Source organism: Haliotis rufescens, unplaced genomic scaffold, assembly GCF_023055435.1.
Source record: "Haliotis rufescens isolate VD_foot unplaced genomic scaffold, xgHalRufe1.0.p SCAF_1, whole genome shotgun sequence".
Taxonomy (NCBI): domain Eukaryota; kingdom Metazoa; phylum Mollusca; class Gastropoda; order Lepetellida; family Haliotidae; genus Haliotis; species Haliotis rufescens.
The window spans coordinates 6066636-6084054 of record NW_025963779.1 but is presented as its reverse complement, the minus strand read 5'-3'; the positions used below and the strand labels follow the sequence as shown (position 1 = coordinate 6084054).

Here is a 17419-nt window from a genome sequence, read left to right as displayed (position 1 = left end):
AACTACCGAGAGTTGTGCCAGGTGTAGATTGACGCTTACCATTGTCAAAACATTGTGAATTGTGTTGTCTTTATGCCAAACGATTTGCATAGGGCTATTTAAACTAAATTTGTTTTCTATACAAATGAATGTTATGGGTTGAAATTGTGTTGTCTGGTGATGGTTGGTTCAGTTGATATTGCCGTGTAAACAATTTTAATAATATATATTTCTTTGATCGTAAGAGGGATATTAGTGGCGGGCATTTAGCTTACTACCTGCATAGTGGCTCTTCTCGTCTTGGCAAAAAACATCCATCATTATTAACATTGACTGCCATATACACTCTTCAAAAATAGAAATGCACAGGTAGTATGTAGTTCATTGAACCTGCCAACACAAATCGAACTGGATATATGTTACTGGAAATGCTGGTGGCCAGATATTCGACAAACTGTGTGAAAACGCAGCCATTGTCGATTTGCAATGTTTTAAACGGCATTGTTTTCACAGTTGTTCAAAAATGTCATGGAAGAAAACAGTAAAGCAAAATGCATGTGCAAGATGACATTCGTAACTCGTAGTAGTGGCTATAAAAAGGCAAACATAAGCCAATAATTTGTCATTCAATTGTCAACAATTTCGAAAATGTCGAAACGCTGCCGATCGGAACATCGCCATAGGACGTATCCAAAATGGGGAATCTTCTGTTGCAGGCCACTTCTCCGTCCGCCACAGCACCATTTGCCGCCTTTGGGACCGAAACACAATGTTCAATTCCACTGCAGACCGTCCGAGAACCGGCCGACCAAGAGTTACCACCCCTTTAGAGGATCGTTACATTCGACTGTTCCACCTACGTCATCTCAATGCCACAGCTACGGTGACTACAGGACGCATCCCTGGTTTGAGGAGGATATCGGTCCAGACTGTCAGCGAAGCTGAAATCCGACCCAGAAGACCAGTTATCGTCCCCGTTTAACAACAGATCAATCGACAGCGACGCTTGCGTTGGTGCCTTACCTAACAGCCTTGGAATTTGAGAAACTGGACATGGGTGTGGCTAAGCGATGAATCACGATTTCTTCTTCACCGGCGAGATGGAAGACAACAGGTTTATCGTCGTCGACATGAGCGTTTTGCCCCACATTGTGTACGTGAATTCGACAAATTCGGTGGCGGTAGTATCATGGTGTAGGTGACCATATCCTCCGCCACAAGATCTGACTTGGTTGTGGTTCAGCGAAATTTGACAGCAAAACGCTACATGAATCAAATTCTTCAACCTCACCTTCTACCAATCATTGACCGCCACAGGGAGCTGTTTTAACAGCGCTCCACCGCACACAGCTCGTGTCACGGTAGACTACCTTAATGATGCCAACATCAACGTTTGTCTTGGCCGTCGATCTCATGAAGCCAATCGAACACCTCTGAGATGAACTCGATCGACGTGTACGTCAACGTCAGAACACGCCGCAGACACTTCCACAACTGACCAACACTTATCCAGTCAGTGCGGAGAAGATCCAGAGCTGTGATTGCTGCCCGGGGCGGTCACATGAGTGCAGCGCCACCTGTGGCCTTATGTGACATGACAATGAACAGTTTCCAATGCCTCTTTACACCGACAACATTTGACTTTCGAGCTCCAAAATTTCATATTTGTATCTATGATATTAAAGTAAATATATCGACTTTATTAGGTAAAATAAATTTGCTAAAAATCGACCTGTGCGTGTATTAGAGAGAGACACAAACGAAGAATAAAATCAATTTATGTTACAACAAATAAATGAACTAAAACTGACAATATCACACTAAAAATACCAGTCACATTATAATTTCTCTCAAAATGTACACCAAATTCACATTTTTCTAACCTAAACAATTTATTTTATTTGTCGAACAATAATGTATCCCAGATTAAGACAGAACAAACCACCCCAACCCCATCCTTTCGAAAGCTTCCCTCCCCACCGAATGTAAAAACACAAATACTTTTTGTCACATTGACATATATCGTATAATCATTCCCGAGGCAAATGCATGTACTTGATAAAAAAAATTATTTTTAATTTTTCATGACTAAGACATTTTCATTTATGTCATCTATCCTGTTTTCATAAACAAAAGGCGTATATAATGTACTAATAGTCTTCTTTTTTTCAAAATGAGGACTCAATTAATTTCCGTGCTCAGAGATACTGTGCATACAGAAAATTCTCAGCTTTAAGTCTAGTTTTGCTACCACTTTTTGTTTTGTTTTTGGTGGGTTTTTTCGATTCAGGATCTACTGAGAGGGTATTCGGTAATCAGCAATGTAGTGCGCGGGACATTTTTACAAATGTAGTGGTGTACGCAAAAGGATTTTTTCAGTCATTTTACTTGAACTCTAGTCTACAGTCTCTAGTGGCAGTCTGCAGGAATCTATGAATTCACCTTAGTATCTGTTGGACATATCTTTACACTCACCTTTCAATGGTCGGTCAATTGATCAATGATGACTTCCATTTTCCACAGGTTCATTATACACTTTCGGAAATCTCTCCCGTCACGTTTATCACGTGGGCCATTTAGATGTCTTGAACTTAATGCAAGTGTATTACGACGAACTATCACTATGACTGATTAACTGAGGTAGTTCTAAATAATCCTTTCTCATCTAATAATGATATTATTTGAGTATATTTACTCTAAACAAACGACAAAAGTTGTCACTGTGAGTAAACATTCGCTCATGTCACCTCTCATTTTGAGGAACTACTTTATTTAGCGATAACGGTTGTTGTATACTTTGTGTTAGTGTTAGTGTTAGTGTAAACAAGAAGTCAGACGTACAAAATAGAATTGTGAATAGACCTACAACCTCCGAGGTTTAAAATAGTTATATAAAAGCAAATAAAGAGCAAACCTGAAAAAAGGAATATAAACGCTTTGAGGGTATCACAGCTAACTAAACACATACCAAAGTTCATTTAAAAATTGACTTTCACAATGTGTGGGTTTATTGGAGTCTGAGCATTGAAGGAGTGAGGGCCAAACATTGTATATGAAGCTCCGACGTTGATACAGTTTGGCCCACACTCTACGAAGGTTCATACTATAATGAAAGCGTTTATATTCCTTTTTTCAGACATTTTACGTTTTATTCTTGATTTGCTCTTAAATTCTCACAAAATTAATTAAGAACACTCTAAACATCTACTGCTCTGAACTTGTCTGACTTTAATGTAATAGCATGTATCTTCTCTTGATGACACCATACCTTATCAAATCGACACAATTTAGTGTTAGTTTTTAGTCCGCGGGATATATGTACAAAATATCTAAATATAAAATCGCTGACTTTTAAGTGGCCTTTTCCTTTCATGTTTTAAACTGTTGACTACAGTGATATTATTATTTATTTATTCTTACCGGATTCCGAAAAATTATAAGAAAAGCTTGTGTGCTACCTTTCGAATAATATATCTACAAAGGGGCATTTTTAATGTTTGTATGTTGGCTATTTTCTTGGGTCAATTTTGGGGGTATATATATTTTGGTATTACTCCGCGGGGACCAGCGACATCTTCATCTTTTCTACACCTTCTTTACTTTTGATGGTGATGGCTGTGCCGTGGATGGTGTCGTCCTCCATTGCCAGCAGGAATGCCTCCACCACCTGGTCTACCCTTCAAAATACAGAAGACACGTGGACAAGCGCACCATGACATTGGCCCAAGTTCATCAGCTCCCAGGTGGAAGGTGTCTTACTCACTGAGGGAAAACGTGTCATTTCTTATTATAGTATCGGTTTATATATATATATATATATATATATATATATATTGATAATGTTAATATTCGTGCATACCTGTATGGACAGATCAAGTTAAAACCACTTGTGGAGATATGGATATCAGTGCTATGGAATGTCAAAAACACATATGGAAATATATACGGCAAAATAGCAGTGGCAATTATAGGAATGGATCACTGAAAATCAATGATGATATCAGGCGTTCGTGAAAAGGATAAACATATCCTGCCCTATCGGTAGCACCCGCCACTCACAATTTGTATAAAAGGGTATGATTGAAACCATGCCTTTTTAGTTTTTGGGTACTGGACGCTTACGGATTGATAACTTTCTATGATATTATTTCATTGGTCACAAGCAAGAAGGGGGCCACGGGTGGTCCAGTCGTCTGAGGCGCCGCGATTCGCTGTGCAGAGGTGCGTCCCTTGGGCACGCCAGAAACCTATGAATCGAATCCCGGTTCGCCCCGATTATGTTTCTAGGTTTGTCAGCACCATACCTGTGCTCGTGGGTTTCACCGAGGTGGTAAACGCCTGAGACTGCATCACTTCGGGCTCTCCTCCCACATTAAGCTGACACGCCGCGATATAACTGGAATACTGTTAAAAGAGGCGTTAAACCCAACTCACTCACTCACTCACAAGCAACAAGTGCTGCTACGGTTCAGAGCGTATGGTATTGGTCTACAAACAAGAGATACGTCACATATTTGCAAATACCATTATTCATTTTATGTACAACAGAGCTATACTTACCTGCAATATTTAGAACGTTCCATAAACTGCTTGAAATTTTCGTAGTTTATAATCTTTTCTTCAGCCATATCCAGAAGAGCCGTCTTAGCTCCCGACGGGCAGATACTAATCATTCGAACATCAGCTGACTTCATATCAGGGTTTTTCTGGTGACACAATGATATTTCATAGTGTATGCGATAGTTAAGCATCATACACTTATTAAAATCTTTATAACTACAGTTTCATAGCGGCCTGAAACACAACTCTCTCTTTGTTATTTCCATAACATGACACAAGAGCTTACACTGCCATGTGCTTCAGCATAACGCGTACTTTAATACATTGGGTTAATGTGGGTATGCATCCCTACATACTCGCATATCCAGAGAGAGAGAGAGGGAGTGTGTGTGTGTGTTGGGGGGAGGGGAGGGGGGGCAGACACAGAAAGAGCAGGAGTATTAAAAGAGAGTAAACATACATTGCAAATGTAATGGATTAACCAGTCTTGATTATCCGCCGAAACAAACTACATTTGGCGTAAAGGGCACAATAGCTGTGAAAAAGAGTAAAGAGTACATTAGGCGTTACATAATTAGATTCTTGACTGGGTGTAATTTGGAGTAAAGAGTCAAACGTCATTACGGCCTTATTCGAACAGGGAGCCTGAACATGTCTGCACTGATTATTGTCAAGATGCGCGTTAATTAAAGGGAAATAAATCTCTCCTGAATGGCAACACATATCAGCTTTGTCTGAATAGAGGATCCCAATATACGCTATGTTTGTCTGTACTGTAAGCACGACACTATTTATTTGTCATATAATTTGTCATAATACAAGAGAGCGAGAGGGAGTTGTAATGATTACAAGTGTGTGTATACAAGAGTATAATGAATAACAAATATTTGAAATTGACTTACTGCCCAACTCGCCGTGAAATGGTAAACGGCACTCTTACTGGCTGCATATGCAGGGAACCAGAAGGAGGGGAGCAAGCCTTAATAAAGAGCGAAAGAAAGAATTACTTTGAAAGTTAAGTAACATTCAGAAGAGGTTCATATTGAATCAAGTTACAGTATCACATCATAAGATGTACATGTGAGCACATGAATTAGCTTCCTCTTCCTCAAACCTACATCCCCCATTCCATCTTATCCAGTCCCACCCCATCTCATCCAGTCCCATCCAATCTCCTCCAGTCCCATCCCATCTCCTCCAGTCCCACCCCATCTCATCCAGTCTCACCCCATCTCATCCAATCTCATCCCATCTCATCTCATCCAGTCCCATCCCATCCCATCTCATCCAGTCCCATCCCATCTTATCTAGTCTCATCCCATCTCATCCAGTCCAATCCCATCCTATCCAGTCTCATCCCATCTCATCCCATCTCATCCAGTCCCATCCCATCTCATCCAGTCCCATCCATCTCATCCCATCTCATCTCATCCAGTCCCATCCCATCTCATCCAGTCCCATCCCATCTCATCCTATCTCATCCAGTCCCATCCCATCTCATCCCATCTCATCTCATCCAGTCCCATCCCATCTTATCCAGTCCCATCCCATCACACCCCATCTCATCCAGTCCCATCCCATCCCCTCTCATCCAGTCCCATCCCATCTCATCCCATCTCATCTCACCCAGTCCCATCCCATCTCATCCAGTCCAATCCCATCTCATCCAGTCTCACCCCATCTCATCCAGTCCCATCCCATCTCATCCAGTCCCATCTCATCTCATCCAGTTCCATCCCAACTCATCCCATCCCATCTTATCCTGTCCCATCCCATTTCATCCAGTCCAATCCCATTCCATCTCATCCAGTCCCATCCCGTCTCATCAAGTCTTGTCCCATCTCATCCAGTCCCATCCCATCTCATCCAGTCCCATCCCATCTCATCCAGTCCCATCCCATCTCACCAAGTCCCATCCCATCTCATCCCGTCCCATCCAATCTCATCCAGTCCCATCCAATCCCATTCCATCTCACCCCATCTCATCCAGTCCCATCTCATCTCATCCAGTCCCATCCAATCCCATTCCATCTCACCCAGTCCCATCCCATCTCATCTAGTCCCACCCCATCTCATCCAGTCTCACCCCATCTCATCCAGTCTCACCCCATTACCCACACGCTTACCAATTACCCAAGCTTGTTCTCTGAGGTCCAGCAGAAAGGTTACTGTACCACAAGGATGACCACTTCATACCTGCAGTTGAAGCGGTATTGATGATGACACCGCCTCTACCCCCTTTATCCTTCCTCATGTGATTCAGCGCCATCATGGTCCCCCGCACAACGCCACCCTGGAAGTAGACAGCAATAACGACATACGACGGTAAAAAGATATAACATTTATGAAGGGGTGATACATGCAAGTTAGTCATGCAGAATAACGCTGCGTACACATGTTAGATAATGTATGTTTACCAACTGTGTCAAGTCAAGATATAGTACGGCAATAACTTACCGATGAAGACATGGTAAAATGGTGACAAATGAAACTTTTTGTGGATGAAAGCTAAGATTCCAAACACTTACGATGTTGATTTCGAGCTGTTTTTCCCATATTCGTTCATCCAAGATGCCCGCATTGTTGCACATGACATCAACGTGACCAAATTTGGAGACGGCAGCTTTGAAAGCATCTGTGTGACAAAATGCTCACATATGTTTTATGGTGAAGTTGAAGGAAATGAAGCTGCAAGTTATGTGATGCAAATTAAGAACGTTGACTTTCACTGAACAATATGGTCAGGCTTATTATCATTAGACATTAGAGTTATGGATGTTCAACAGATGATATTGTCAAATGGATTTTGAATATATTGATAGTTATTCAAAACATTTCAGAATCCCTTGTATATATATAACGATTCATTTGGCTATTCATTAACAAAGATCATGATCTCCGTATAACATGAGTGAGAATCTGCGCTCGCCGTCGGGGCACCATGACTTGTCATGTCATATCCCAGACTTGGTTTTAATTGGATTTGAAAATACAAATTGGTGTTAATTGGTCCTTATAAATCCATACAAAGAGCGATATATTGTTAGGTCAAACAAATGTAGACCAAATACATGTCTCAAAGATTAAACGTAATCCTTAATACAATCAAGGCATTTCTTTCACAGAAAGTATTTGAGACACGTGGTATTAATAACGTGTATTCTAAAAAATTCAAAGGATTTGCTTAAAATTTTGCAATCTCGGAAAAGGACCAAGTTCAATTATCGAAAAACTTTTGATTTTTCAACTTTGTACACGACTATCCAACACGACAAGCTTAAGGACAAACTTGAACCATGGGTCTTTTCTCACGTGGTGACTATACCCATTAACATATATATCTTCAGACGTTTAGGGCCGCCTCCGTGGTCTAGTGGTAGAGCGTCCGCTCGGAGAACGGAATGTCCGGGTGTTCGATCCCCGGCCGCGTCATACCAAAAGACGTTAAAAGAAAGTATTTGTTGTTGCCCTGTCTGGTGCTTGGCGTTAAGTGGTTAAAACAAGTACAGTATACTATGCCTGCGTGGGGTATTCATGGAAAACAGCGGCATGGGGTCTCAGTGGGCTAGCACCATGAAATCGGCACCAGTCCGGACTACTACAAGAAGCCACACACACGTGCATGCACGTCGCAATATAAGTGCAATAATCTTTCACGCGACGTTAAACCCCATTTCACGCCACTTCACCTCAAACGTTCAGGACAATTTGTCAAAAATGAAAGCAAATGACAAGTGAAGTCTACTGTCATAACTTGTGAAATTTGGGGAAAGGACGTTTCAGCAAGAATATTTCATTATGCATTTGAATCGGAAACTCTGCTCAGACTGGCAGAATGAAAGCAAGGTAATTTAAACTTACTTAACTTAAGCTTCAGGTATAGCGATGATATCATTCAAAATGAACCAATGGACAATGTCCTTCAACATTTCCATTCATTTACCCACCTAAACTAGAACTAAAAGAGACCAGACCCGTGAAGATTCCGGGGTAGAATAGGTCTTCGGCAACCCATACTTGCCGTTAAAAACGACAATGCTTGTCGTAAAAGGCGACTAAAGGGATCGGGTGGTCAGGCTCGCTGACTTGCTTGATGCCTGTCATCGATCCCAATTGCGTGGATCGATGCTCATGATGTCAATCATTGGATTTTCTGGTCGAGACTCGATTATTTATACAGACCGCCGTCATATAGCTGGAATATTGCTGAGTGCGGTGTGAAACAACAAGCAAAGAAACAAACAAACATCGAGCACGTTCCATTTACGAAAATTTCAAAAAGCGTCATATGATTCTTGCTCAAACACCCTTTCAACATTCAAGGCCTCAGTAAAGCTTCCAAAACAAATTTTGTTCGACATGTGGAGGACCATATAAAAATTGAACAAAGGTGAACAATGTAATTGCCTTTGCATGTGTGTGTTTGTGATGGGTGCCACCAATGGCGCAGGATGTACTTAACTTGTCGCGAACACCTGGTATCATCCTTTTTTTATTGTGATTCATAAACACATGCATATGATGTAGATGATATATTGTGATAAGGGAAATGATTCTGTCGGTTTTATTTATTAATACCTGTTTGTTCGCAATACCAAAATATACATTGTAGCCAACTGATCCTTGTTTTCATATGTTTTTATTTCGCTTTGCTGCACCTCCTGTAACTGTAATAACGTATTGTGATCAATGATTCACATATACAGAGGTGTGTTTTGGCATGGTATTTCGCGAGACAGCTAAACATAATGTTCATTCCTAATATAGGATATTTTCCATCCCAGAAATCACAAGTATGATTTCCTTTATCATATAATGCCATTTTTAAGTTCTATCTTCAAAGTAAATATTTGCGTCTCTTACAAACGGTACTTAAACATTGCAAGTTTTCCTGTAATGTGTTCATTGACACATTACACCACAATGTCAATACAGTTCAGAATACAATTTGTGAAAGTGTCTATACAATTGCCTACACATAAAAGTCTGCCTTGCCAGTCACAGGGTTGCCAAATGCAAGGAGATGTCGGACTGAGCGACAAAATGAAACAAATGGAAAAGACGGAGAGGTCTACAAGCACAGATATGTAAACTGTCCGCTAGCGTCCTCGCGCACAGACTTCGCCGTTTACGTTTTCAAAGTTACCTACACTTGTAAAATGTCTCAGCTAAGCCCTTGTTGGACCCTGCCTTTGGGTGTCTTAGACTATTATTGTAATATTGATAACAGTTAGCCAAGTAATGTGTCCAGAACACCGATGGTCAGTTCTGACTCGACTTCTTATAGACAAGGGCGACGCCAAGCTATTTGTAAAGAACTGAAACCTTCCCATTATCAGATACAGTAAAGTATCTCCCCCCTCAAGCACAGTAGCATCAGACTAGCATCCCACATGGATGTGTATGTACATGTTGGTGTCAGTATATTTAGTATCTCACCCCAACTACAACTGTAGTAATACTGGCTTCCCACATGGATGTGTATGTCGTGTTGGTGTCAGTATATTTAGTATCTCACCCCAACTACAACTGTAGTAACACTGGCTTCCCACATGGATATGTATGTCGTGTTGGTGTCAGTATATTTAGTATCTCACCCCAACTACAACTGTAGTAACACTGGCTTCCCACATGGATATGTATGTCGTGTTGGTGTCAGTATATTTAGTATCTCACCCCAACTACAACTGTAGTAACACTGGCTTCCCACATGGATGTGCATGTACATGATGGTGTCAATATATTTAAAGTCTTACCTTCAAAAACAGAAGCATCAGACACGTCACATTTCACAAAGAGGACATTGTCTGCTCCACTGGACGCTTGTAGTTCCTTGGCAGTTGCCTCCCCTTGGTCCACTTTGACATCAGCGACACAAACCTGACCAGAAAAGGAATTAATATGTCAGACAGTGTATCTTCTTTGTTCAGATCCTTGCTTGATGGGTGAAACAGACATAGACTATTATACAAGTAGGTCATTAACACCATTTGTGCATGTCTTCTTACATCTAAGAAACCTTATAGAAATCAGATATTTCATTCCAATACGAAAAAGCTTTGCGTGAAGATCTGAGAACACCACCATAAAACGACTATATCTGGAACATGTTGATATCGGGAAGTTCCGAATGCAAAACAATAAAGCCACGCTATTGTCTTGCTGAGGATATTGTATACATCCTTCATGTGATGATCGCCAGGGCATCTACACCCTAAAGGGTTACCATCAAGAGTGCATTTGTGTTCTGGGGCGGCTTTCCTTTGATAAGACTGAAATTTCAAAAATGGAGGAAGTATAGAAATGAAGCCGAATCGTTTTGGTAGGTAACGTCTGACTGAACCCACGCGGCTTCCATTTAGATTGGGCGGTAAAAGTTCGTTTAGAGTTCACGTGACGCGACTTCCTCAGGTCTTCACACTGATACTTGGTTTTAAAAAGATTGAGACATTGTCACTAGTAACATGTAAAAGTGTAGGGGTTTGTTGATTGCTGAAAAGATATGCATTATAACCTTTTGAGTAACAGACAAGCAAAGCCATGTTTGGGAGACTCGTACAAATTCGCCTACAGAATAAACCAATAGAATCCAATTATTGTCTCGAAAATAATATTGGTATCTGACATAAATATCTTGAACTCATCTGTAAATTTCTCTGTAAAAGGAATATTCTCACTATCAGTCGTGATAGATGTGATCAGAGCAAGAGGGTATTACTCCTCACATATAACGCGCTAAGAAATGCTACTAAAAAAATGTTGAAGTGTTTTGTTTGTTTGGGTTGTATTTCAAGAACACTTTTACCTTTGCACCCTTCTTCAGCACAGCTTCAGCCACGGCCTTCCCGAACCCCTGTGCACCTCCAGTGATGAACACGACCTTATCTTTCAGCTGCATGTCGACGACAGGAATGCTGAAGGTGTACATATTATACATAAATGTAATTACTATACTGCTCTGTGAACAGGGCTACAATAGGTGTATGTTAATACATCGGACTGAAAACAACATTAAATTTCCACAACAGCTGTAAAACTAATAACATGATTATTGCATGGGGTACATAGAAAACAATTTAAATCATACGTCATGGCCAAATATATATTAAATGTCATTTCATTTGTTTCATATACCTTTACTCCGTAATATAAACTGTGTACAATTGAATAAATCAAATCTATTTTCAAAATATGTACTGAAACTATTAGTGAAAGCCCTTATCACAAAGCCTTCCAAAAATCATAACTAGCACTTGACGTTTTGCCTAGTGCTTCTGAAATAACCTGTTGGAACGTGTCGAATTTCACGTTGTGGATGGGTGAGTGAGTATTGCTTCTCGTCACTTTAAAGACAACCCCTGATGCACCACGGTGTGTCATCTTTATTCCAGTGGAAAGCAAAGTCGGGCTGCTCCGGACGTCTATCGGTATAATCCACGAGCGTGGACATTGAGGAGGATCAAGTGATGTAACTATTAGATTCAAATCCACAATCAGCACTTGCGGGGAAGGGGAAGGGTTTCCTTGCTTGTTGTTTAACGCCGCACTCAGCAATATTCCAGCTTTATGACGGCGGTCTGCAAATAATCACGTCTGGACAAGACAATCCAGTAATTGACATCATTAGCATCAGTATACGCAATTGGGATACGATGACATGCATCAACCAAGTCAGCGAGTTTGACCATCCGATCCCATTAGTCGCTCCTTACGATAGTAACTTTTAACGACAAGCATGGGTTGCTGAAGACCTATTCTACCCCGAATCGCAAGGCTAAGGGACGCAACTTTTCACAACTAAGGTGCGACAGATTAAACAACACACACGCACAGAAACCTACCTTCACCCATACACCCTCACCATATTCGACAAGAAAACATTGATGCAGAGCATCAAAGTTCCCCGCCATATGTGATGCCTCACAAACGCATAATTATGATGTTACTGCAAGGCATGATGGAGCATAATTATATTAACAACAAATAACACAACGCTGTTGTGGAAAAAAATATTATTTATTTTGAGTATTGGGCAACACAGTTGATACATTTGCATAGGGTAGGTCTATTTAAAAATAGTTTCTTGTTTAACGCCGCACTCAGCAGTATTCCAGCCATATGACGGCGGTCTGTAAATAATCCAGTCTGTACCAGATCATCCAGTGACTGACACCAAGAGCATCGAACTATGCAATTGGAATATGATGTTATGCATCGACCAAATCGGCGAGCCTGACTACCCAATCCTGTTCGTCGCCTCTTAAATTACGGCAAGCATAGGTTGCTGAAGACCTATTCTAACCTAGCTGGGTCCTCATTTAAAAAGTAGATCGAAGGAAATGGAAGCAATTTACATGTAAACATGTGGAAATAGTATCAAAACTGCCAACAACATTGGCAGATGCACATACTCAAATAATAGATCACATTGTTTTTACACTTGGCATTTGGTTATAATAATGTAAATGAAAATACTAAGGGCTCCATATGGCAAACACGTTATACTAGATAAGGTCTTTTTGTCACAACAACAGATGCACATACTCAAAATATTATCACGTAGTTGGAGAACATTTCAATACCGGGGCTAATCAATAACGGAGATTCCTCGTCTCTTGTTTTACGTTTTTTGGTCAGTTTCTTTTTTGTATTTCTTTCTTTCAAAGAATAGCAATTGTGATCATGATGAGTTGAGTTACTTTTTTTTCTTTCTATGTACTGTTTTTTTTATCCAGTGTCAGTAACTGTTGTGGAATGTGGTTTACTTGTAACAATGACTGGTTTGAGTTCACATGATGATGATTGATTGGTTTGTCGTTTAACGCCGCACTAAGCAATATCCCAGCTATGTGACGGCGTTCTGTAAATAATCGAGTCTGGACCAGACAATCCAGTGCCTAATATCATGAGCATCGATCCACGCAATTGGGATCGATGCCATGCATCATCTAAAGCCTGACCATCCGATCCCGTTTGTCGCCTCTTACGACAAGTATATATAGTCGCCTGATATACTGTTAAGATGTAACATAAATATTCATCCGTACTACTAAACAGAAGTAAAACCGCTCGTCCATTCGGATCAATCTGACCCAAACCATTCCGCTGATGAGAGTCAAATAATGCATACGAATCAAAATCGGTAAAAATTGCAATGGAGACATCATTAAAAGTTACCAAAAGTGACGGGGATATCAATATTGCTTGTTGAAATGATTATATGAAATTTGTTTTCCCTGCTTCAATGTTTGGAGCACCTGTGACGGAGCCATAAAACTGATCCGTTATGTAGACAATATCGCTTGAAGCATTTGCTGCTGGGAGCTTATTATGACCTAAATACCCCTCATAGCCTTCGGTGTTAACTATGTGACTGTAGAGAGCTGTGCCTTCATCCAACAGATTATCGAGGTCAGTGGAACACGGTACAGACGCAAATAGATTTGAGCCATGGGACACAAAATATATGAGTGACCAGAGCTACGGCTGTACATTGAATTCCATTAAACGGTTAAAAAATACTACAGCCTTGATGCAAATTCGGCGACATACTACTCCGATTTTGCTTTGACTTTGCTATCAAACGTTTCACATGTGGCTATGTGGGGTGCACTGATTAAAAAAAACACGGGGGACTGGGTTAACTCAAAATACGGAATAGTAACTATTCCAAATATTTCCAGGGAACATGAGCATCCAAACAATCAAAAGTGTGGTATGTAGAAAGTGGAATTCAGCCATATTACATTTAAATTGAGATGTCGTCGTTGTTCATGAATAAGCATATTCAGAACAGAACTTTTATTATGCTGTTATTTACGATCTCCGGAGCACAGTTCGTCTTTTGTATACACCATGAAAATTAGTCCTTGAGGAAGAAAGGACATCGGATTACACATGAATGGTTTAATAATGTCAGCTAATGACCAGAAACGGCCAGATGCATCAATTAACTACATAAAGACGATTTTGAAGTATCTCTTATTGCTGGAAAAGAATAGCATCAACATTCCACGCACATGATTTGTATGTTTTGTTTCCGTAAATGCGTGGCTTGAAATTTCAAATAAACCAACATGTCGACATACATACTTCAAAATTAACGTTTCCCGTATACTTCCCCGCCTTAAGGGCGGGGAAGAATAAACTACCACTCCTTAACGGCATTGCCTAAAAGTCGGGCCGGGCCGGGCCAAAGTGTTATTGGCTAATTACTTCATTATCGGCGATCATACCTACATATGTTTGATGCAACATACACACATGACATTACTGAACAATCATCAACCAAAAATGTGCACCATAATTAAGTATTTCGGAGTAAATCACTCGAAAACCAGAAAGTGGAGTTGTGTGTAAGCCTCGCTGATCTAGGTAACATGTAAAAGAGCAATCGTTAAACGAAATAAGATTTGAAACGTATCAAATGCTTCTAGCTATAGTGATACACATTTCCATCTGTCGGCATAGCGTTTATATTTATAGGAACGTTCTATATCTAAGTAAATACCTTGTTTTCTTTAAATGCGATTTACTGTGACATTATAAAGTGGTATATGGGTAGCTTAAATACTAAGCTACAGATGTAAACACATTTGATGGTACATCGCAGTATGAGACAATAAAGTGGTATATAATTAGATATGAAACAAGTCTTTAGATATAAAGAATGATAAGTAACTTGAGAAGTGCTAGGACAGTTATTAACACGTGTCGTGTCAGCCCTATGACATTCGCGAATATCCACTTCCAGAAAACATCGATCCTGTGTTGGTTTGACATGAATTCGTAAAGGTTAATAAGGGATGCCCAACAAGTTAATTAATGAAAGAAGAGTAGTCAAAACGCTGTCGTTTCCTGCCCAGGACATCACACCCCTACACGCTAAAGTGGGTGAGAAACATTCTCATCAAAGAAAACACACAGTCAAGACACTGACTTTTCTACGAGGACTCACGGTATGTAGTCATAATTATCAGTTTATTACATTGTTGAAGATGCATTTTGATTCAAACTCAATTAAATGAGCAAAACTATACGTATGTGGACATTTGAGATCTGCCTAGATATGCATGTTTCGTTTTATTATTCTGTAATCCATTTTTAGTTTTACCCGCTGGCCCGGCCCGGCCCGACTTTTAGGCAATCCCCTCCTTAACTCGCACAAATTCAAAGCCGCTGATGTATTGTACTCCTTCTGCTCATTACAAAAAACAATCAAAGGCCTCACGATTTGAACCCCTAGAAGACAAAATAAGATAATTTAACCGGTTGGATTTACAGGATTTGCTGTTCACATCAAAACCCCTTCCATATCCAATAGCTTGTCACCTTGACCCACAAATTCTATTTACTTGTACTTTAGCCTTGAATTATATGCAGACCTCACCCGTTTACCTTGTGCTGTACGACAGACGTCCAAGTATGAGTGTCTGGTGTGTATGCACGCCGGCGTTATAGACAGGATGTAACCAATATACTATTTGTGTTCCACATAATTGTTACTCACCGCGTTGCCCGCTGCAATCGTCAATCGCAAGTCTCGGATTTGCTCAGAGTCAACGACCCCGAGATATAGAACTTTCAACTTTCAACTTCGACACTATCGTGTGCAGCGACCAGAACTGGGTCGGTGCAGAAGCCTGTCTTAAACTGGGACAGTTTGCAGGGCGATGGGTGAATATCCTCATTTACAAAACAAAAAGTTGAAATTCTTCGGTTCTGGCGCAGTTTGCATGCTGCAGATCATTCCCGAATGCTGAGTATTATTTGCAGACGGTCAGTAAAATTCCGTAGATCCTGGAATAATACAGTTTTCAACTACTTTGTCAGTTTACATTTACCAATTTATGATCTAAATAATATTTCTACTGAAGAGTTTAACTTGTCTAAAGTCACTGTTATCCTATTATGATTGGTTACATGGGCTCTGGAACGATAGGGGCCAGGTAAATGGTAATAAGTTACGTACATACAGATTGTTTAAAGATTCTTTATCAGTAGAACCCTATGTCAGTTTATTGATGAACAGATGTCAGCACAGTGTATGAAGTAAGTTTCGCTGCAGCTCACTGCCATTAGAAATAGAATTGGGAAGATTCACCCGCCCCAAAACACCGCTTATTGAACGTATGTGTAAATTCTGTAATTGCAATGCTGTTGAGGATGAAATACACTTTTTTGCTGAATGTTCTCTCTTTTCAGATTTACGCTATGATTTATGGAATTTAGCTTCTCAATCATCTCCAAACTTTATACAGATCAGACCGTGTTCTTAATGCGGAACAATAGGGAGGTTAGACCCCTAGCCGCGCTTCTTCATCACATGTACCAGCGAAGACAACTGTGTCTTTCGTCTCTACCAACTTAGTTCAATGTATTTTATTTCTTAGTATCAGAATGTTCTCCTTTCAACTTTTGACCTTGCACTGGTGATAACTCATTTTTATGTGTATGTATGTACTGTGATATTTCTCATTTTTACTTATATGTATGTGACGTCCTGCGTGTCTCGTAGGCCATAATGTCCGGACACCGTACACACTATTTGTGTATTTTTATTGTCATTGTTGTACAGTGTGTGAGACGTAAATAAAATAATTTTCTTTCTCTTTCTCTCTCTCTCTGTTCCACATAATTGTTACTCACTGGGTTGCTGAAGCAAGAATGTATGTACAAATATTGGTGTACCGGCGATAATGTTCCCGAACAATGTACGTACAACCGGTGCATCCGACAGGGACCGGACATGTCAAACCACGGACCTAAGAAAGGTTATTTAGGTCCATGGTCAAATCCATTTCGCGACACCGCATGGTGCGTGTAAGTATAGGAGAAAACACACCGAGGTTTTGGTTGAAAAATTTAAACGCCATTAGGG

General features: G+C 40.3%; 1 protein-coding gene across 2 annotated transcripts; it reads right to left on the bottom strand.

Annotated features, from left to right (window-relative positions):
* Positions 1–1741: 1741 nt before the first annotated feature.
* On the bottom strand, positions 1742–16138 carry LOC125382076 (15-hydroxyprostaglandin dehydrogenase [NAD(+)]-like). Of its 2 annotated transcripts, none has more exons than XM_048400020.1 (8): positions 16049–16138; positions 11345–11453; positions 10296–10419; positions 7068–7174; positions 6736–6832; positions 5442–5518; positions 4540–4685; positions 1742–3656 (listed from the first exon to the last, which is right to left on the bottom strand). In XM_048400020.1, exons 2-8 carry the CDS (start codon positions 11435–11437, stop codon positions 3530–3532), a joined length of 771 nt encoding a protein of 256 aa, XP_048255977.1. In that variant the 5' UTR covers positions 11438–11453; positions 16049–16138; the 3' UTR covers positions 1742–3529. The 2 variants fall into 2 exon arrangements, with proteins under 2 accessions (XP_048255977.1, XP_048256011.1); XM_048400054.1 differs by lacking the exon at positions 1742–3656 and adding an exon at positions 3720–3741.
* Positions 16139–17419: the final 1281 nt, after the last annotated feature.